The following is a 22,705-nucleotide window of genomic DNA, read 5'->3' as shown; positions in this document are numbered from 1 at the left end:
AACTTTTATCAAATGCCTGACCCAACTAGGCTTGTTTCTTTATCCCCCAGTAAAATGCTTCTCCTCTTTTCATAATTACTTCTGACCTAAACTTTTATCAAATGCCTGACCCAACTAGAGAGGCCCCATTTGGTTCCATCCGAGGGAGATTTATGGACATTGGAGTTAACTGATGATCATAGCACTAGAGCAGAACCAGTAGCAACCAATCATACCTTAAGGGGCTTATTTATCAAAAACAAAAGACTTTATTTAAGCCAGGCAGGTGGCATCCCTTGCATCAAACTTTTCATTCTATGACATCAAGGGGCTGATTTATTAAGGATCGAGTTTGTTTTCCACAAAAATCCAAGTTTTTGAGGTTATTTTTCGGTCAAAAATAAATTTTTCAGGTTAAAATAAAACTTGAGTTTTTCGCTAGATTTCCGACCCTGGAAATAGCTCAAATAGCTCAAAACCACACAGGTGGCAACCCTATCTCTAGCTATATTCTGCTTTGATGAGTAAGCCCAATTAATTACAGGTATGAGATCTATTCTACAGAAATCAGTTATCCAGAAAGCTCTGAAATATAGCAATGCTGCGTTCTCATCCGACAGTTGGATCAATGTAGTTGTTTCCTGCGATTCTCCTTCACTTCCGCTTTCTGTAAAACATCTGACACGTCGCATGTGTTTAGTCGCATTGTCGACGTGTCGGGTCCAAGCATTTCATCTAGTCCACAAAAACTGAACTGTTCGGGTCAAAACTGGACAGGTGGCAACCCTAGCTTGTGCACAGGCTCTTCTTGTGCCAATAAATGGTCCCCTTGCTACTACTGTCGTGAAACTGGGGAGAAAACACAGAGGAATGCCTCTGAGTCTAGGGAGTCTGTGGGAGAGGGTAGAAAATGTGGTAACTTCTAGAGAATCCAGGGGAGTTTACAGGCAAGTCACACATGACATAAGAGTGTATATAGAACCAGTTTAAAATAAAATTCACATTTTATTGCTGATACTTAGTACAAAGTAAGTTGAGGATAAGGCCTTTGTTTGAAGCCGAGTACAGGTTATGTAAGGATGTTTGAGGGGCATAAAAAAATGAGTAGGCGCGGTTGCCTCTGGGTAGGAAACAGTTTGAGAGAGGACACACGGAGGGGCGTGGTCTAGAAGTTGACAGCAGAAAGAGGCGGATCCTACAATAGCGGTAGGGGGCGGGTTTGAGCTGAGGTGACAGCGGCCGGGAAAGGAGGAGCTGTCTGTTTGCTTGGTCTTTGCCGGGGGCGCGCTGAACATGGAGCTGTCTGCAGTCGGGGAGCGGGTTTTTGCCGCAGAGTCGATCATGAAAAGGCGTATTAGGAAGGTGAGAGGCTCTCGACGAAAGGATCGTTTGGTAGAGACTGTCTGGCCGGCTCCCCAGCGCCTGTGTTTACATCGTTCGTAGCTGCGCTGTCAACTCCGGCCAGACAGGCCCCTTGTGCATCGCAATGGCGCTGGTTTGCAGGCGTTAACTCTTTGCACGCAGAGTGCGAGCATCATAGAGCGGAGACAGGCTTTGCGTGTCGCTCATACAATAATGCCGACCTGTCTGTGCCGTAGCAGCGAGCTTGGCGTCTTTACGCTGTTAGATAAACAACAAGGACAAATCCTGTTATCCGTGATGTAACTGCTTATGCGTCTTGCTTGTGTACAAACAGGTGCGGGGAACTGAAGTAGTTGCTGCGTTAATTGTCGCCCGCATTTTCCGAACTGTCCGTAGTGCTTCCCCCCTGCCTAAACCAAGCGCGTATTGGGTGTCGGTGTGACTGCCAGGCAGCTGTGCTGACAGCTGGGGAGAATGCCCATTCCCTCTCCTCCTGATATCCCAGCCTGAACATCCATTACACACAGATTTTGGGTGAACCTTACTTGCTCCCCTATGTATTCATGGAAGCGAGTGCTAGTGTATACTCGGAAACTTTGGGCTCAATTAAAGCAAGGGACATCAAGACAAAATGTTTGAGCTAGAGTTGTAGTTCCACAACAGTTACCTGCTGGGTCTGAACACCGGAACAGCTCTATCCACTGCCTGACCTGCTGCCATGTTATGTGAGGTCTGGCAGAAGGCTTGAACAGAGTTGGGAAAACCAGATTTAAAGGAGAACCAAACCCTACAAATGAATATGGATAAAAATGCCATATTTTAAATACTGATCTTATTGCATCAGCCTAAATTTCAGTTTCTTAATGGCAGCAATGATCCAGGACTTTAAACTTGTCACAAGGGGTCACCATCTTGGAAAGTGTCTGCGACACTCACATACTCAGTGGGCTCTGAGCAGCTGTTGAGAAGCTAAGCTTAGGGGTCGTCACAAATTATCAAGCAGAAAATTAGGTTGAAGCTACAGGGCCGATTATTAGATTCTGGTGCTAATTGCACTGGTTTCTGTGCTGCCATGTAGTAATTATCTGTATTAATTACTAATCAGCCTTATATTGTGACATTTCTATTCTATGTGTACTGTATATTGTGAGTGGGTCCCTAAGCTCAGTAAGTGACAGCAGCACAGAGCATGTGTAGTGAATCAGCAGAAAAGAAGATGGGGAGCTACTAGGGCATCTTTGGAGACACAGATCTTTACTGCTAAAGGGCTGTGGTTGCCTTGAGTTGGTACAGAAGCACAAAACATAATGTACAACATTTCTAGCTACTTCTCTAGTAAACTAGTTCTCCTTTAAAAGAAGAAGGGGGAAACGATTTTCAGAATTAAAACACCTACACTTGTAGTTACCTGCCTTTAACATACAAACACTAGCCTGCTGCAGGACTTAATCCAGAGTGCAGTGGTACTTGTTCTTGGCTGTATTTTTCTATTTCCCAGACAGAAGCTGTTGGCAGAGGATCTTGGGAACTGTAGTGCATCCTGTAATGCTTAGTGTTGAGGGCAGTGTGTCAGGATGGTGATTCTTTTATCTTTTCCAAAAAGAACTGGTGAGGTCTCCCAAAGAGTGAGTATACATGAAGAAAAACAGAATAGTAGTAGTAGTAAACTTGAAACACCTTGACAATAAGTTGAACTGCACAAGAGATTTGTTGGTATAAAAGACTGATAAGGATATGTCAGAAAGTTGCTTAGAAAGAACCACGATGCAGCTCAATTGCAGATACCAAGTGTATTAAAACATTTTATGGGATGGAAGATCATTTCAAATGCAGAGGATACACCCAGAAAAATAAGAATTGAAGCAGAAAGTGTACCCTGAAGGGAAGGACTGAGACTTTAAAGAGGCTGAGTGAAACCTTGGCAAAGTTTTTATGCTTTTACCTGTCTGACTCCTTTCTGCTATGGTTGTCACCTGGCCAGTATTTTTGACCTGTCCAGTAAAAATGATGTCTATTGTCAATGTTATTAATAGGGAATATAGACAGAAATATAGGAAGGCTGGTATACAGAATTTATCTTTATTCCATGTTTTGTGAACTCTTCTTTCTTTTGTACAAAAAGCAATCTGTGAATGAGAGCCAATCTCAATGTATGGTTTTCTCTTCTGTTTTATAGGGGCGTATTGAGTATCTGGTGAAATGGAAAGGCTGGGCTATCAAGTAAGTATTTCTTTAACTTTCCATACATTTTACTTACTACAATAAATGAGTACAAAATATGCATTACAAATGCTTTTTATTTGGATATGTCCACTATTTACAGTAGTGATGCACCAGCTAAGTGTATTCCATCACTTGTAATTTTAGTGGGAATAGTGTAAACTTCCCTCAAGTAGCCCAATGTTCCTATGCGAGGAAACTTCACACAACGTATGGTTCCCTGGTGGCAATTGGCATGTTAGCTGCTAGGAAAGCATTTGTAGGTCGCCACACTAGAGGCAATTAATGGTGGGGCATCTAATCTTCTCATGTGTCATCACCCTAAAGGAGAAGAAAAATGTGGAACCTTTAGTATCCCAGGGTACTTAGCGAGCTTAGCTCTGTGATTGCCAAACCTCTTTACTTAATATTTTAGGATTCATTGAGGTCTGGCGAATTGCTAATGTGGTGCCTCCTATTCAAAAAAGGATCCCGTTCTCAGCCTCAAAACTATAGGCCAGTTAGTCTGATGTCTGTGGTAGGAAAGCTTTTCGAAGGGTTAATAAAGGATAAGATACTGGACTTTCTAGCAAATCATAATACTATGAGTGTGTGCCAGCATGGTTTTATGCTTAATAGATCTTGCCAGACTAACTTCATTTCTTTTTATGAGAAGGTAAGCAGGGACCTCGATTCTGGGATGGCAGTGGATGTGATTTACTTAGACTTTGCTAAAGCATTTGATACAGGGCCACACAAAAGGTTACTGGTTAAATTAAGGAATGTTGGCCTGGAACATAGTATTTGTACCTGGATAGAGAACTGGCTAAAAGATAGACTACAAAGAGTGGTGGTAAATGGAACATTTTCTAATTGGACCAGTGTTGTTAGTAGAGAACCACAGGGCTCTGTACTTGGTCCTTTGCTTTTCAACTTGTTTATTAATGACCTGGAGGTGGGCATTGAAAGTACTGTTTCTATTTTTGCAGATGATACTAAATTGTGCAGAACTATAGGTTCCATGCAGGATGCTGCCACTTTAGAAGAGTGATTTGTCTAAGTTGGAAAACTGGGCACAAACTGGAAACTGAGGTTCAATGTTGATAAATGCAAAGTTATGCACTTTGGCAAAAATAATATAAATGCAAGTTATACACTAAATGGCAGTGTGTTGGGAGTTTCCTTAAATGAGAAGGATCTAGGGGTCTTTGTAGATAACAAGTTGTCTAATTCTGGGCAGTGTCATTCTGTGGCTACTAAAGCAAATAAAGTTCTGTCTTGCATAAAAAAGGGCATTAACTCAAGGGATGAAAACATAATTATGCCTCTTTATAGGTCCCTGGTAAGGCATCATCTGGAGTATGCAGTGCAGTTTTGGACTCCAGTCCTTAAGAGGGATATAAATGAGCTGGAGAGAGTGCAGAGACGTGCAGCTAAATTGATTAGAGGGATGGAAGACTTAAATTATGAGGGTAGACTGTCAAGGGTTCTTCACAGTCAGGACAGTGAGGTTGTGGAATGCACTGCCGGGTGATGTTGTGATGGCTGCTTCAGTTAATGCCGTTAAGAATGGCTTGGATGTGTATGTACTGTATGTGCACTTTCTGTCTTTATTTTAATTGTCCAAGAGCAGATAACACCATGAGTATTCCAGTTCCTGATTTGAAATCCAAAGGGTACAAATAGCATTTCATTTACAGAAGTCCTTGAGGCAAAACATAAGTCCCTTTTCTCTAAATTAGAAACCATAGTAACAAGCAGTTGGTTGTGTTCAGTCCAATGTAGTAGGCTATTGAATACAAAGGTCTAATGGGTTAACACTGGTTTCTGCCACTGGCAAAATGTACACTGTATTTTGAAACCCCTCCCCTGTAATTTACACAAATTGAAATATTTTCTTTTAATGAACATTTGCCATTTCATAGTTACCAAAGCTTTACTGTGCCAGTGTCTCGTTTTGCCACAATACACAGCATAATGGCAGCAAGGTCCCAACTTCTTGAATGTAGGGAGCATTTTTATGATTGCATTGCATGTATGTGTGAGAGGGGGAAACGTTGAGCCGCATTAAGGTAATGTACCTCATTGTAAGACTAGTCCTTTCTACACAAAAATCCCTCTGTGTAAATGTAGAGGACAAAGTAGGGTAAGAATGTCCAAAATTGCACAAAATAAATACAGGTGTAGGATCCGTTACCCGGAAACCAGTTATCCAGAAAGCTTAGAATTACAGTCCTTTATAATCAATATAATTAAATTTTTTAAAAATGATTCTCTTCTTCTCTGTAATAAAACAGTAGCTTGTACTTGATCCCAAAATATAATTAATCCTTACTAGATCCAAAACAATTCCATTGGGTTAAATTTATATTAATTTTTTTTTTTAGTAGACTTAAGGTATGGTGATCCAGATTACAGAAAGATCCCTTATTCGGAAAAACTCAGGTCCCAAGTATTCTGCATAACCGTCCCATACCTGTATCTTCTATGGATCTTGTTGTCAGAGCATATGCATACTGGAATATCTGTACAAGAATAAGTACAAATAGTTTGATTTTTTATTTTTATACTTAAAAAATAAAATGTTTCATTAGTAATGAAAGCCATACATTGTTTGCTCCCACAATACAAACCCCCCCCCCCATTTCACAACAGAGATTCTAATAAAATCTGAAGTTTCGGTTTTAATGTAATTTGCTACCCGAAATGAGATGTTATCAGGCATTCTGAAAGTTCCACAAACCACAATATGCCATCTTTAACTCACACCTGCCCATGCATAAAAACTCCCCATCATATCGAGGCCAGCTATGAGTGTACTGAGATTTCATATGTAAAAAGCAGGGGTTGATTGTTGTTTTTTTTTGCTTAATGGGGTACACTGTCCATATGTCTTTAGCTAGACTGATTCATCAGATGAAAGCAAATATTTTTTTTTTTCCAGATGGTTTCAATTATATTTTTCAGCTGTGGTTACTAAAACTCTCCCACCCCTGAACTTTTATTTACGTGAACAAGTAGTTAGCATTTCCCCTCCATGTCATAATGATTGATAACTCCCACGCAGTAAGAAGTTTTTCTGCTTTAGTTCTAAGAAAACAGCCTGATTATAGAGTCTTTTTGCCGCCACTGTAACACCCTTGATCCAGCTGCAGCTATTTACAAAGCCATCTGTCCTGCCCCCTTAGCACAACTTTAATAAGGGCTAAACAAGGGGAAATAATACAAATCTAAGATATTCAGAAGCAGGTGTCCCAACTAATCATTAACTATAGTTCTGTGTAGGGATGCACCGAATCCAGGATTTGGTTCAGGATTTGGCCAGGATTCAGCCTTTTTCAGCAGGATTCGGATTCGGCCGAATCCTTCTGCCAGGCCGAACCGAATCCTGATTAACATATGCAAATTAGGGGTGGGGAGGGAAATCACGTGACTTTTTGTCACAAAACAAGGAAGTAAAAAAAGTTTTCCCCTTCCCACCCCTAATTTGCATATGCAAATTAGGATTAGGTTCGGTATTCCACCGAATCTCTCGCAAAGGATTCGGGGGTTCGGCCGAATCCAAAATAGTGGATTCGGTGCATCCCTAGTTCTGTGTAGTTGCCATGAGCGGGATTCTGCGTTGGAGTGTAAAACTAAAGCCGATTGGGAATTATGTTATTTATTAATGGTCGAATTGAAAATTCGAATTTGAATTTTCGAATTTGTTTTATGGTCAAAACTCTCAGATTCGAATTGTGAATAATTAAAACTCGATTTTAATTTGAATTTAGAGATTTATCAAACCTTGCACCTTTTAAAAATTTGAATTCAACTATTCGCCAACTAAAACGGTGTTACTAGCCTTCCTGACATTCGAGTTTTTTTTGTAGAATGAGAGTTTAGTTGAATTTTATTCTAATTCAATTTGAGTTTTCGGGTCAGTAATATTCATTCAAGTTTTAGATATTCAATTTTATCAAAAGATGTATCAAACCTTGCCTTTAAAAATTAGAATTCAACTATTCGCCAATTAAAACCTGCTGAGTTCATGTATAAGTCAATAAGAGAAGACCAGTGACCAATTTGAAGGTGTTACTAGCCTTCCTGACATTTGTTTTTTTTGTAGAAAAAACTCAATTCGAGTTTAGTTGAATTTTATTCAAATTCAATTCGAGTTTTTGGGTAGGTAATATTAGTTCAAGTTTTAGCAATTAAATTTTTTTTATTAAATAACCCCCCAATCGAATTTTATTTGAATTTATTAAAGAAAAATTCACAGGATTTTGAAATTTTGACCTTTGATAAATGTGCCTCTACATATCTTACATCTTGGAGAATTTTGGGGTAGACGTAGGGCGGTGGGACTCCCACTATCTATCCCTTCTTTTGAATGCATGCACTTTTGACTAAATCACGTCAGATCATGCTGGTGGGAATGGTAGGGTTCTACTTTGACTAAAAAGTTTCTTTTATCACTATTGAATATATTGTACGGTCATTGTACTGCCTCCATATCATGGTGTTACTTTAGTAACAATTATCTGCATGCAAAAATGTAAGTACTGCCCTGTTGAGTGTTTTCTGTCCAACTATATGCAATTAGTTGCCGTACTACATGTTGGTTGGCTGGATTATGTCAAATTTATGATGAACAATCTGGGGAGCCCATAGAAATATAGGAGAGCGTAAAAATAGGGCCACCTCCATTTGGACAGCCTTGAATCTTGAACCCTTTGACGTTGGAATAAAAATCTAGCAAACAACCTGATACCTGGACCTGGTTATGAAATGTACATATGTTGGTTATTCCAACCCTTTGACGTTGGAATAAAAATCTAGCAAACAACCTGATACCTGGACCTGGTTATGAAATGTACATATGTTGGCATAAAAATATATTGCTCCCACATTTGCTGCAGGTCCTTAATGGTATCCTGCAAGGCTCTAGCCCACCACCATCCATGCTCTATTCTCATATCTCACTTCTCCCCAAGGAAGGAAAGGACCCCCAATCCTGTAAAAGCTATCGCCCTATAGCATTGTTGAATGTGGATATAAAAATTTTTAGCAAAATTCTTGCGAACCGCCTAACGTTATTAATGCCTTCGCTAATCAACCAGGACCAGGTGGGGTTTATCATGGGCCGGCAGGCCGGAGATAATACTAGGAAGATTATTGACCTCATAGATTTGGCCAATTCGGCTAAGACTCCTCTTCTGGTCCTGGGGTTAGACGCGGAAAAGGCCTTTGACCGCCTCAATTGGGCATTTATGAACAAGGTCTTCGACATGATGGGATTTAGGGGTCCTTTCCGGAATGCTATATCCGCTTTGTACTCTTGCCCGTCAGCTGCGGTTAGGATAGAGGGTTATTTGTCTGCTTCCATCGCGATTACCAATGGGACCAGACAGGGGTGTCCCCTTTCCCCTTTGATTTATGCACTGTCAATAGAGCCATTAGCTGTTGCAATTAGGAACTCCCCTAATATTATGGGCCCCACTCATAAGGGTGAAACTCACAAAATTTCGTTGTTTGCCGACGATGTACTCCTTACTCTCACTCGACCAATGACATCTCTCCCTAATTTGCATGCTGTCTTAGCTACGTATAGTAGACTTTCTAACCATAAAATTAACCAAGACAAGTCCGAGGCTCTCCCTATAAATATCCCCTGTATGCAACTCAAGCTCCTGCAATTGAATTTTAATTATAATTGGAAAACGGCCTATATTAAATATCTGGGGATCCGCTTGACTCCAAGCTATGCCACCCTCTATAAGGAAAATTATACTCCACTTTTTGCTAGGACTTGTGCGGATCTTGATAAATGGACCTCCCATTCATTATCTTGGCTGGGCAGGATTGCCACGGTAAAAATGGTAACTCTTCCCAGATTGCTATATTATTTTGAGACCTTGCCTATACGAGTCCCGTTTACAATATTGAAGCAGATTCAGGCTAAATTAGTGAACTTCATATGGGCTGCTAAATCCCACAGAATATCTAAGAGGGTGCTCACGTCCCCGAGGGAGTGGGGGGGCCTGGGGGCTCCAGATATTACTAGGTACTATCTGGCTGCGCATTTAAGGCAGGCAGTGGCATGGTCGGACAGGACACATTGTGGGAAGTGGGTATCCTTGGAAAATGATACTGTTTCTCCTTTTGCCATCTCCTCTTTTTTATGGGATTCGAGGAAGTTGCTGAAAGTCAAGGACTGTGTACTGAATTCGGTAAAATTGACAGTGTCATTATGGAACTATGCTAAAGTACAGTTTAACACATTCCCAGGGCCATATCGGCTAAGCCCTCTCTGGGGCAACCCTTACTTTCCTCCTGGACTTATGGACTCTTTTGCACAGCCCTGGCGACAGGCCGGTCTAACTCAGCTCAGGGACCTTTATCACCCGCTCACCCGTAAACTGTATTCTTTTCAAGAACTTCAAGCCAAATATGAGCTTAGTAACTCGTTGTTTTACCAATATCTTCAAATTAAACATTTTGCCCTGGCAATGGTGGGCTCTCAGGCCCCCTCGGTGCTCAGCCCTTTGGATTCGATTATGACCACTAGAGGATCCAGGAAGGGGCTTCTATCCGACATTTATGGCACCCTCAATACCTACTCCGAGCCCTCTTTTTTGAAACATGGCTATATGCTGGCCTGGGAACAGGCGCTTGGGGAAGTGATAACCCTTCCGCAATGGTCACTAATTTGGGAGAATCTCAGAAGGGCCTCGGTATGTGTGACTCACAAGGAAACCAATTATAAGATTCTTATGCAATGGTACCTGACGCCGAGTAAGCTCCACTCGTTTTACCCGACAGTATCCCCGGAGTGTTGGCGGCACTGTGGCGGTGTGGGGACTCTCTATCATGTTTTCTGGACGTGCCCTCTTATGGCACATTATTGGCAGGAAGTGCGGGATATGTTGGCTCTACTGTTTGGTACCGATATACAACGAAACCCACTTTCTTTTTTGCTCGGATCTCCACTCCCTGGGCTTAAGAAACATAGCCAAAAATTAGCTAATTTGATTTTAACTGCCTCTAGACGGGTTATAGCCCGCAACTGGAAGAAGCTTCAACCTCCCACAGCAACCGAATTGAAAACAGCTATCCAGGACATACGACGAATGGAATGTATGGCTGCCTTGCATGCCTCCCGTTTACCAATTTACGAGAAAGTTTGGTCTCCTTGGGACACTTTATATCCCCCGACGACATGCTACCTTGTTCCCGGATAGGGACCCTTTTATTTTTTTTTTCAATTCACCCCCGAGCTCGGTCATTTTTGCTGTTTTTATGATGTTCCTTTATTTTCCTTCTCTTTTTCTTCTCTTTCTCTTTCTTTCCTCCTACCTGTTGTTTCGGTTCTCCTTTTCCTCTCTGTATTCATGTACGGAATGCTGACACTGTTTGCAATTATCCCGAAGAGCTTTCCCTTTATTGGGAACAGGTACACCTAGGATGCATATGATTTCTTTCCATATTATGGATGCCATGCCTTTTTATTTTATTTTATATTACTTTTTCTGTATATTGTGAAATAATGTGCTGATCTGAGGTCTATACATGTCATTGCATAGATGTTGTACAGATGAAAATGAAAACTCTATGTTGAATAAATAAAGAGTTATAAAAAAAAAAAATATATTGCTATCAAATACAGGTGTGGGACCTGTTATCCAAAATCTTCTATACCTGGGGTTTTCAAGATAAGGGGTCTCTTAATTTGCATCACCATAGACCATTGGTCCCCACCCATTGGCTCATGAGCAACATGAGGGCCAGGGACCTCAAAGCAGGTGCTTTGAATTCCTGGCTTGGAGTCTCCTGTATGCTGCCAATCCACATAGGGGCTAACACATAGCCAATGACAGCCTTTTTTGGTACCAAAAGAACATATTTCATGCTTATGTTGCTCCCCAACTCTGTTTGAATGTGGTTCACAGGTAAAAAACAGTTGGGGGGGGCCCCGTCATAGACCATTAAGGGGGTTATTTATCAAAGGTGCTAGATTTTTTTAACCTAGAATGACCTCGAAACTCGAATGGTATCTTACTTAAGAAAAAACTAGAAAGGGAACTGATTCTGCGAGTTCAAGTCCCGATTGATCGAGTTTTCGGCAGAAAAAAACTCGAATAGATTGAATCTCTCAATTCGAGTTTTTGGGCAAAACCCTCGAACATCAAGCAGGCTGTTTACCTCTTCAAATGGTTCCAGGGACCACTGGCAGTGACTTCTACTGAACCACAACAGGTTTTAGGTGGTGTAATTTCGAAATCAAGCTATTTCCAGGGTCGAGGTATAATAAATCTCGAATATTCAAGTTTTTTTTAAAAACTGAATTGTTTCGAGGGTTTTTTTTTTTTTTTGACCGAAAAATACAATTTGAATACTCGAATTTTCGTGGAATAAACAACTCTAATCTGCCCCTAAGTGTACTAAAAAAAATCTTTAAAACATTGAATAAACCCAATAGGATTTTTTGCCACCAGTGTGAATTTCTGCAGCTTAGTTGGCATCAAGTACAAGGTACTGTTTTATTATTACAGAGAAAAAGGAAATAATTGATTGAAATTCAAAATATTTGATTTAAAAGGAGTCTTGAGGAGATGGTTTCCTCGAAATCCTGAGCTTTCTGGGTAACGGGTCTCCTGAAAAAGGGATCCCATACCCGTATTGCTGATTATGCCACCCATTACCATTGACAGGCATTTCATCTGTCTGCCATTTTTCTACAAAAAGATTTCTCTATGTTTTCTCAGCTGTTGGTTGCCAGGCTGTTTTCGGTGGGTCATGTTTTAATTCTATATGCCCATGAATTGGATTGTTGACCTACCCATATCTACCTTCTCAGTCACACGTAGGTAGGACATTCTCAAGGACACTGGGGCAAATTTACAAAAGTGTGTATTTTCTCCTCCACTAACTTTCACCTCAGTTCGCCAAGTGTATTTTCACAGCATAACTCTTATCTACTATAAATTACAACTACAGTTTTTTCAAGAGAAATTTGGTGATTGCTCTCCACCCGTATATTTCCCCCATACCATTGTAGTGGGGACAATTCTCTACAGAATTTTTACCATGAAGAAATGACATGAAAAAATTAGCATGGAGGAGGTAAAGTAAACTATGAGATTCAAAAGTGGCTGCTCCATCTTTATAATGGTAGTTTGCCAGCCTGAACCTGGAGAAGTTTCTCTTGGCAAAAATATTTTCTTGTGCTTTTAGTAAATTGGAGAATATTCACTGGAGAAGAGCTGTGATTTTACTCCAATGCAAAGAGAATTTTCACCACTGCAAAGTTAATTTTCTAAAACTTGTTTTTCTCTTGGCGATGTTGAGGGGAATCACACTTTTCACCCTTAAGTAAATATGCCCCACTGTAAACTTCCTTCTACCCCAGATCAACTTTACAGAAGACTTAATTATATCTATCGTTGTCTCTGTGGGTTTTAGTCCATTTTGAAGTTTTGGAAAAACCTTGGCATCAGGTTGCATTTCACCATATTTTTCTTAGAGCAGTTGTCTAATGGGAAGGATGAGGTTTTGTTTCAATAGTTAGAAATAGGTTTAAATTATTTTAGGACTGACACAGCATTGGTCAAAAACAGATGGGGAGTATTTGGAATAATTCAGCAGACTAGCTTTAACAGAATTTGTCAAAAAGTGTTTGCCCATGAATGTGCCATGTATTATGTATTAAGATTCTGTTACCCTGTTCTAATGGCCTATAGGTCTTGAATCAGTACCTGTGATGTACCCACTTAAGTGCCTTAAGGTGGCCATAGATATTACAATTACAATCTTTCCTAGAAAAACTCTTTCCAGGAAATATCAATTCAATACACACTTGTAAAGCTGAATGGCCGGATATACAGGTAGAAACAATAGAATTCTACCTGTATTTGGCAATTTAGCACTAACAATGGCAGATGTTCGGGTGCCTTCAAAGGCGCCCAATCAAAATTTTCCGGGCCAGCCCGATTGACGAGCAAAGTCTTCTGCTGATATCAGTCAACTCGTCTCCCACCATACACGCACCGAATATCGTACATTATCGTGTTTTCTAACCCATATTATCATAACCGCTCAATATGTTACCTGGTTCAGATATATCTTTTTCCTAACAGCCTTGTTTTATCCTGTACCTAGTCATTCAGCCTCAGATTACTAGATCATTGATAGGAATTTTTAGCCCTGTGTGACCACTACTGACCAGACATTGTACTTATCTATATGATATCTATAAAAAAACTCCTAAATACCCATATGCATTTACAACTGGGCTTAGTGGAAGAGACCTTCTTTATAAAGAGCAGATCTCAGGGGAGGTACTCTGCAGCACCCTACATGTCCAAGGGGGGAATGTCGACAATCATTTGCAACACAAAGGAGTGAAGTCACCATGCTTTTACTACCTATCCTCCACTCTAGACATCAACTATAATTCCTATAAACCTTAAGCTAATGCCACATGGGGCTAATTCTTAGCCTGTGGAGAAATGCAGAAAAATCCCCTCCACTGGCATCAGCCTTCTCATGTGACTGCACCTGGTGCCACTGCATTGGGCCGGACACTCGGAGTGGGTTTCAGCACTGAAATGCATACTCGCAAGCCCCATGTGCATTAAGTCTTGCCTAAACTGAACTGACAGGGCCACGGTCAGATGTCTTTTACAGCCTATCAAGCTGAATATGGGTGGTAATGCCTCTCCATAGGTGTAAGATTTTTTGGGCCACCTACTAAGTTGGTCATTATATAGGTATATGGATTAGATGCTGCAAATATAGAATAAGTAGTTCTGGCATTATGGTAGATGTTATGTTTTTGCTATAAACGTTTCTGATATGTGTGTTCTATTGCAGATACAGCACTTGGGAGCCAGAAGAGAATATCTTGGATTCCCGCCTTATTGTAGCTTTTGAGCAGAAGTAAGAATATTTCTGTTCTCTCCCTTACTTGCCTTGTATAGTTTTATCAAAGCATTACCCTAAAGCTATAGTGGGCTAATGTATGATTATAGGTTCTAAATTGCACAAGTCCGGTGTCGGTAGAAGCCAGCACTACGTTTTGAACCTTCTACTGCAAGTTAGAATGTGAAACAAAGAACTTATAGGTGCTAACTTGCACTAGTGCTGTTTCCAGTAAAATAGTGTTAATAAATGAGCCCACTGCTCTTTGATAGTGGATAGGGTTTTGTGTATGCAACAGATTACATATACTTGTGCTCACAGTAAGAGGCTTCTGGTCTACTGCTGATATCTCTGCCAGTAAGGAAAATGTTGGAACTAGACCTGAAAAGCTTCGCTAAGGTTCAGGATACACCGTATAGTTTACCACTGGTTCAACTTATCTTCCAAGTCTTTGGGGGCATATCTGCTATACGTAGGGAATTAAAAGAAGGTATTCTTCAGTTCTTCACTTCAAAAAATACAGCAGCCCTGACCTGTATGAAACACATTAAGCAAAATTTTGTGTTCTGTGTTCCACCTTCCTTAATAGAGTTCTTATTTTTAAACACACAGGGAGAGGGAACAGGAAATTTATGGACCGAAGAAACGAGGCCCTAAACCAAAAACATTCCTGCTTAAGGTAATTAAGAATGTCAACTCATGTTGTCTAAAGGAGATTAAAATGGAAATACACACTTCCTAATAAACATTAGAGGATGAACATAAAAAGTTGACCTATTTGCTTATCCTGAATCCCAGGTAAGTGTTCCTTTTTCTTGTGCTGGCCCAGTTGCTGTTCTTATAGGGAGAGTAGGCAGAATTCTGCCTGTGCTTCTCAAATGTAGTCCCAAGAGCTTAATGCTTGTGCACTGATGAGCCAGGCCAGGAGCAAAGATTCACATGCTTTTGCATGCACTGTGCCCACATCTCTGTATTGGACCCTTGGATACAGCAAGAGGGGTACCAGCCTCAGATTTAAGTTTAGCAAAAGGGATCCCTGCAATAACATAACTATAACCAGGGCTCAGTTGCAGGCAGAGCAGTCTTCCCACACACACACACCGTTTTCAGCGAGGATTTGCATCTACACAAGTGTCCAAAGGGTCCCAAGGGAGCGTGGGCCCGGATGCACCCCCAGTAGTTCTGCTCCCGGATCACTGTGGAACTGGGGTTTGGCGTTCAGATCGCCACCCTTCCGGATATTGGGCTTTCATTGACCTCTACGACTTGCTTTGTTCTGCTTTATTTACCGGTATACTATTTTTTCCTCTTTTCTGTCTTATTTTTATATGCCACCTATGGGTGTAATTGATACAGGTCCACCAATTGGGATGCAGTTATATTGAAATAGGGCAAGTGAGTCATGTTTGAAATTATATCAAAGTTTTATGAGGATATCAAAAAATGTGTTTGTCTGCTCTGCAGCTGACAAGCAGAAACTAGTGGTCATATAATGTGTTATGTCCACAATGACAGAATGTGTTATAAGGCCAGTAGGAGGGCACAGACAGTATTTCATTTGTGCTTAAAATTTCAGGAAAGGTTCACTAATTTAGCATGCAACACAAAAGCATAGAAAGTTGTGAAATGGAAAGAATACAAGGGTGATCATTATCCGAATCCTGTATACATTTTTAATCACTCCAGCATTCAAACACAGGGAAGCACATAAATAAAAAAAACAACCTACAATTATTGTAAAGATATATGAAAACAGTGTTGCAACTTTACTCAGAGGAAGATAAAAAGGTCCCGTCTTGAGGCTTATATCCCCGTTAACTGAAATCTGTAAGTCTTTAAAGAATAGTGTTAATGTATTTTGGCTATAAATTATTGTGCATATTTGTGATTTCTTAGTTTGCTCAGGGGCAGATGAACATATAGTTAATATTTTCCACCAAATTCCAAGTTTTAATCCACTTGAATTAAAGTCTTTGTTACATTTCTAGCAAATAATCATAGTCTTTAGTTAAAAATACCTATAGTAATATTTCTGTTGATGCATTTTTGTAATGTCATTATTAACAGGCCAGAGCACAGACTGATGCCCTGCAAATGAGCGATGTTCATTTCACCATGAAGCCTGGGTCCAGTCCCTCTCCAAAGTTGCACTCCAGTGCAGCAGTTCATCGTTTAAAAAAAGACATCCGCCGCTGCCATAGTATGTCTCGTCGTCCGCTCCCTCGCCCAGATCCCACTGCCCCATCTGGAACAGGCTCTGGTATGCGCCCCCCTGTTTCACCTTTTTCTGAAACGGTGCGCATCATCAACCGCAAGGCCAAGCCTAGAGAGCCAAAAAGAAATCGCATCATCCTTAACCTCAAAGTCATAGACAAAGGGACAAAGGCTCCTCTGGCTCGCCCAAAAATTCCCTCCCGAAATAGGGTGATTGGTAAAAGTAAAAAGTATAGTGAAAGTATGCTTCGCAATCAGATACGCCATCTTAAATACGGGGCATTTTCTCTTTATAACAATCCAGCTCTTTGTGGTCCTGAAAGGGCTAAAGATGGTGATGAAGCTACCCAAGAAGGCCTGGCTGATGACAGTTCTAGTACTTCTGGGTGCCCCTCTCCTGCACCATCTGATGACCGCCCTCCCAAGCTTATGCCTGAGACCCTCAGTCCTGCTGTTCCAGACTGGCGTGAGTCTGAGGCCTTGGATCTGTCAATCCCCCCAGAGTCTTCTGCAAGCAAGCGTAGTCAAGGAGAACCTGAAGAGTCTGATGTTGATGAGGAGGCTGGGGACTGGCGTCCAGACATGTCTCCTTGCTCCAACGTAGTGGTGACAGATGTCACTAGCAATTTGTTAACCGTCACCATAAAGGAATTCTGCAATGCTCAAGACTTCGAGAAAGTCGCTACCAGCAAATAAGAACAGAAAGAGAGAACCCCTCATGTAAGAAGAGCATGGAGGATATGGGCCCTGATATTTAAAGGTTCACTCACTCATACCAATTGAAGCTACGTCACCCTTTCCACAAGAGGTCTATATTTGATAGGTGCTACCCTTAAAATGTAATATTGGTGCTTACATTTCTTTGTGTGTAAAAACTTAGTACGTTTTTCTGTAACATTTATAAGGAGGACAGGGAAAAAAAGACAAAAACACAATGCACAATCCTATCCCAAAAGCTGTCTTTATACGATTTTATCTAAAACCACAGACCTTACTGCATCCCTATCCATTGTTTGCCATTTGAGGGGCAAGAAAAACACATTTAACATCAAATGTATTTTGAAACAGTGGATCGTGGAAGTAGTAGAACGGTTGTACAGTAAAGAAAATGCCAGCCATCATGAATTACTTTAATGTCATGTGAAATTGTGGCATCTGAATGAAATTGCAGCTATATATAGAGAGAGAGAGAGAGAGAGAGAGAGAGAGATAAAGCTTGGAAATATTTATTTAAAATCATAACCAATGATTTAGCTGCAAAAAGCCACTGACATTTGTACTTCAGTATCTGTTATTCAATATATTTCTTTAAAAGTGTAGAAGCTTAAGCTATAAAAAGCTGAAATCTTGAATAATTTATTTAAAATATTAATCTCAATATAAATGCAAAATGATGGGCATATATTAGTGGCTACCATTTAATATAAGGAGGTTCGCAGTACCCTAGTCCAGTTGACCAGTTACAGTTAGGTCCGTAAATCTTTGGACAGAGACAACTTTTTTTCTAATTTTGGTTCTGTACATTACCACAATGAATTTTAAATGAAACAACTCCGATGCAGTTGAACTGCAGACTTCTGTCCTGTGTCACATCAGACATAAACACTAGTGTCCCAGTGCCACTGGCAGCCATGCACACCCAAGCCATCACACTGCCTCCGCCATGTTTTATAGATGTGGTATGCTTTGGATCATGAGCTGTTCCACGCCTTCTCCAAACTTTTTTCTTGCCATCATTCTAGTAGAGGTTGATCTTGGTTTCATCTGTCCAAAGAATGTTTTTCCAGAACTGTGCTGACTTTTTAGATGTTTTTTTTGTAGCAATGTCCAATCTAGCCTTTCTATTCTTGATGCTTATGAGTGGCTTGCACCTTGCAGTGCACCCTCTGTATTTACTTTCATGCAGTCTTCTCTTTATGGTAGACTTTGATATCAATACGCCTTTCTCTTGGAGAGTGTTGTTCACTTGTTTGGCTGTTGTGAATGGGTTTCTCTTCACCATGGTAATGATTCTGCGATCATCCACCACTGTTGTCTTCCATGGACGTCCAGGTCTTTTTGCGTTGCTGAGTTCATCAGTGCTTTCTTTCTTTCTTTGTCAGGATGTACCAAACTGTAGATTTTGCCACACCTAATATTGTAGCAACTTCTCAGATGTTTTTTTTTCTGTTTTTGCAGCTTTAGGGTGGCTTGTTTCACCTGCATGGAGAGCTTCTTTGACCGCATGTTGTCAGCAAAATCTTCCACATACAATCACGCCCCCCTCAAATCAACTCCAGGGCTTTTTTTATCTGCTTCATTGATAATGACATAACGATGGCATTATCCACACCTACCATGAAATAGCCTTTGAGTCAATTGTCAATTACTTTTGAGCCTCTGAAATGAAGTGATTGTGTTAGAAAAAGGCTTTAGTTCCTCACATTTGTATCTTTTTGTTCAACCCACTGAATTAAAGCTGAAAGTCTGCAGTTCAACTGCATCTGAGTTTTTTTATTTAAAATTCATTGTAATGTACAGAACCAAAATTCGAAAAATATTGTCTCTGTCCAAAGATTTATGGAACTAACATGCCATACTACACCTTTGATACAAACTGTATAAATTTCATAAGTCTTGGCAGAATATTTATGGCACTGCTGTTTTCATTATTTGATTCAAGTCATTATTGGAGTTCAATGTTTTAACTGAGAAACTTTGGCCAAGGGTGCAACCGATAGCACCAAATTAGCAATTAGCTTTAATCAATCTACGCCAGGTTGAATATTGATAGCAAATCTCTGGTTGCTATGGGTTACTGCACTAAGAAAATGGGTCTTGGAACAAATCACACAACATAACAGGCTTTGCCATTTCCACGTGTTAATTTGGGGAACTTTTGAGAGCTGCCCATACAGAGGCTAATGGTCTAGTGATCTCCCAAGTTTAGTGTTTGGATCTTATGCGAATTAACTTCTGCATAGATCCTTGTTATATTATACATATCTCTTTGGATAACTGGATACATTCCGTTGCTAGAGGTCTGCTGATGACTCCATATACATACCAGGGGGGGGTCATTGTCAGTCCCCTGTCTGACAATGAACTTTTTCAAACTTCCTGGCCAATCATTAGCCGGTGTGTGGGCAGCTTAGTAATTTAAATAGTTTTCCCAGCTTTCTTCAGACAAAACAAACTCGAAAATGTGAATGGTTCACTGCAGATTGAGTGAATGTAGTTTAAATACTTCAGTTATGAAAAAGCTAGTACAAGTCCTGGCAGGACTCAAACTCCCATCTCGGTGCTTTATTCTGGTGCTAACTCTTGCCTATCCTTTCTCAACAGTTAAATATTTTCTTCCATGCATGTTCCTTCTTTATCCCCTAAATGCTGCATACGACTAGGATATTCATGCAAATTAAACTTCCTCAGCTTCCCAATGCAAGGTATCCTGTTTCTGAACCATAAATATTTTCCTGATACTGATGTGTGAAACATTGCCTTGTTTTATTTAGGTACAAAACAGCATGGGGTAAGTCTGGTTTATTATATTAGCCAGTGGTGCTTCTACTGCAATTCAGCAGTGTCATGTGGCTAGATGAAGGGCGGCATGCAGAAGGTCCTTGACCCACTTCAAGGTGACTGAAATGAGCACAATATGCAACGCTTTTGCATCTTGATTTAAAAAAAAAAAATGTCCACATCTAGGGATATTGAAGCCCAATTTAAATTTCAACTTTTGTCAAGGTGATGCCTGTTAAGTTCCTTTTTGTCTTGCCATTGCTTATTTTATCCTGAACTGGAGGGTTGCCATCTTGCTGGTTTAGTTGAAATGGCCAAGTAACTTATATAACTTTTTAAATTATTTATTGAATTTTAAACAATTGACAACGTACATTGATGAAGATTATAAATAAAAAGGCCATACAATATCCACAGCAAGTACAAATTAGGACTATTTACTTTAATAATAAAGCCAGTAATAAGGTTATTGTCAGTGTTTTAATAAGAGAGTGGGTACAGAAAAAGGGGAAACGGAAAGATAAAAGTGGGGGGGGGCAGGAGAGTGAAGGTGGGAGAGTACTTCTCATGTTAACTGAAGAAAGAGTGACTATTGTGCATTTTAATTTTTAAATGCTGAATGATTATTTTGTAGAGTTTTCCAAAACACGCTTTGCAGATTAATGATCCTGGCATTACAAGGTAGATTTTGGTGCAGACTGGGCACTAGAACAGGGCATAGGGTTGGTGTCGATGACATACATCTACTTACCCAATTCCAGTTTGTCAGGTGTCCTCAGTGGACTTGTGTTCCTTAGGTGTACACTAACTTAATAATGTTGCCTGAACTGACTCTCGGAATCTCAGATTGAATTACAAAAAGATTGTTGCTAGTGATGCTCTACATTGGTTTATAACAGGGCTGTCGAACTGTTGGTTTAAGGGGCCAGATTTGGCCCTCCAATATATTTCTATGGCCTCCAACCCGCCGGGGTTTTTATAGCATTCTCTGTATTCCATCATAATGTTGTACAGTGGATAAACCAACTCACTGTGGACAGTACTGGTTTCAGTGCAATGTAGTGATTGCGTTAAGGGACTTTGATAAAGATCCCTTTTAAAATAAATGCATATTTTTACTGTGGATGGCAAGAGAGAAAAAATCTTACATGGGACAAAGATTGTATCCAGGAAGCTGCAAATGATTTTGAAATAGACAAGAAACCTTAAAGGAAACAAACCTGTATTTCCTGTTTTTGTTTTACAGTAATCGCATTTGTATTTTCCAGATATGCACTTTTTTTCACCTTGATCCTTTTTGGCACAACGGTGCATAAATCTAATAAAAGTTTGCATAGTAGGTGGCTCTTATTTCAAATGATGGATTGCACTTTTCCATCCATCCTCCACTGATTCCACAAAAGGAATAAGATACATAATTTCTGTGCACTTTTTGTATTTAACTATTAGACATATTAGCTTTTACCTTCATCAGGATTTGCCATTGCAAATTATTATTGTTATTGCTCCGACTCAGAGAACAGCTATTTTAGATCACGTTAGAAAATGTAATTGAATTATAACCGTAAATGGAAATATTTATTTGAAGAGTTGATATATCAATGAGGTGTTAGAAATTTGACATTTTTAGAGAGCTAGGTATACAGCATGGTTGTATGTCTTTATTGACCAGGCATTTAATCGATGAAATGTCCTTTGTTCATAAATTGTTGGGATTTTCAGGCTCAGCTGTGAGTCCAAGTTAAAAACAAAGCTTTGGATTCTGTCTGGTGTTCCATTTGGGATAAAATACATGTTCATTAAGAGTTTGATAAGCTGCACTTTTACAGATGGCTTGGAAGCTGATGGTCCGTTTTCTCCCCCGCTTTCCTTCTGCCACAGAAGAAATCTATTTGCTCTGATGTCTCTCGACAGTTAATTCTCCTGTAGAAGACACTTTTTGTTGAGCAAAAGGTTATTTCAGATTGCTAATTGTGGCATATGCGATTGCCGTGAGAAACGGTTCTTATGCACATTAGATATTGCGATAGAGAGTAGATAGCCAATCAGATTTTATGGGGGGGTGCGAAGGTTACAGATGGTTGATTTTGCACTGTTCTTTTGATAGAACCTACGTCAAGTGTTCAAGCTGTTCCCTTGGGTTATAATGGTTAAAGTATGGACGTATTTAACCCATTCGACTCACACACTCAAAGACTGCAGAGATACAGCTGCATAATGTAAAAAAAAACATGGCTGAAGGAGTCTTAGCATTGTAGCTGCTTCATACAGTGATATATGAGGGTACTTGTGCTGTCCATAAAGGTCCACATGTATGTAATGGAAACATCATTTCCCATAGTGTAACAGCTTTTTATCAGTGTTTAGCTAGCTAATATATATATATATATATATATATATATATATATATATATATATATATATATATATACACACATACACACATACACACATACACACATACACACATACACACATACACACATACACACATACACACATACACACATACACACATACACACATACACACATACACATATATATAT

General features: G+C 40.0%; 1 protein-coding gene across 1 annotated transcript; it reads left to right on the top strand.

Annotated features, from left to right (window-relative positions):
* The first annotated feature begins 1,213 nt into the window (after positions 1–1,213).
* Positions 1,214–20,330, top strand: cbx6.L (chromobox 6 L homeolog). The gene is given in 5 exon segments (NM_001094605.1): positions 1,214–1,341; positions 3,518–3,561; positions 14,395–14,460; positions 15,055–15,121; positions 16,510–20,330. Coding segments are annotated over 5 exon segments (1,089 nt in total). The 5' UTR covers positions 1,214–1,272; the 3' UTR covers positions 17,353–20,330.
* The last annotated feature ends 2,375 nt before the right edge of the window (positions 20,331–22,705 follow it).

This window comes from Xenopus laevis, chromosome 4L (genome assembly GCF_017654675.1).
Source record: "Xenopus laevis strain J_2021 chromosome 4L, Xenopus_laevis_v10.1, whole genome shotgun sequence".
Lineage (NCBI taxonomy): Eukaryota > Metazoa > Chordata > Amphibia > Anura > Pipidae > Xenopus > Xenopus laevis.
The sequence above is the reverse complement of the archived record's forward strand: the minus strand, read 5'-3'. Positions and strand labels throughout refer to the sequence as shown.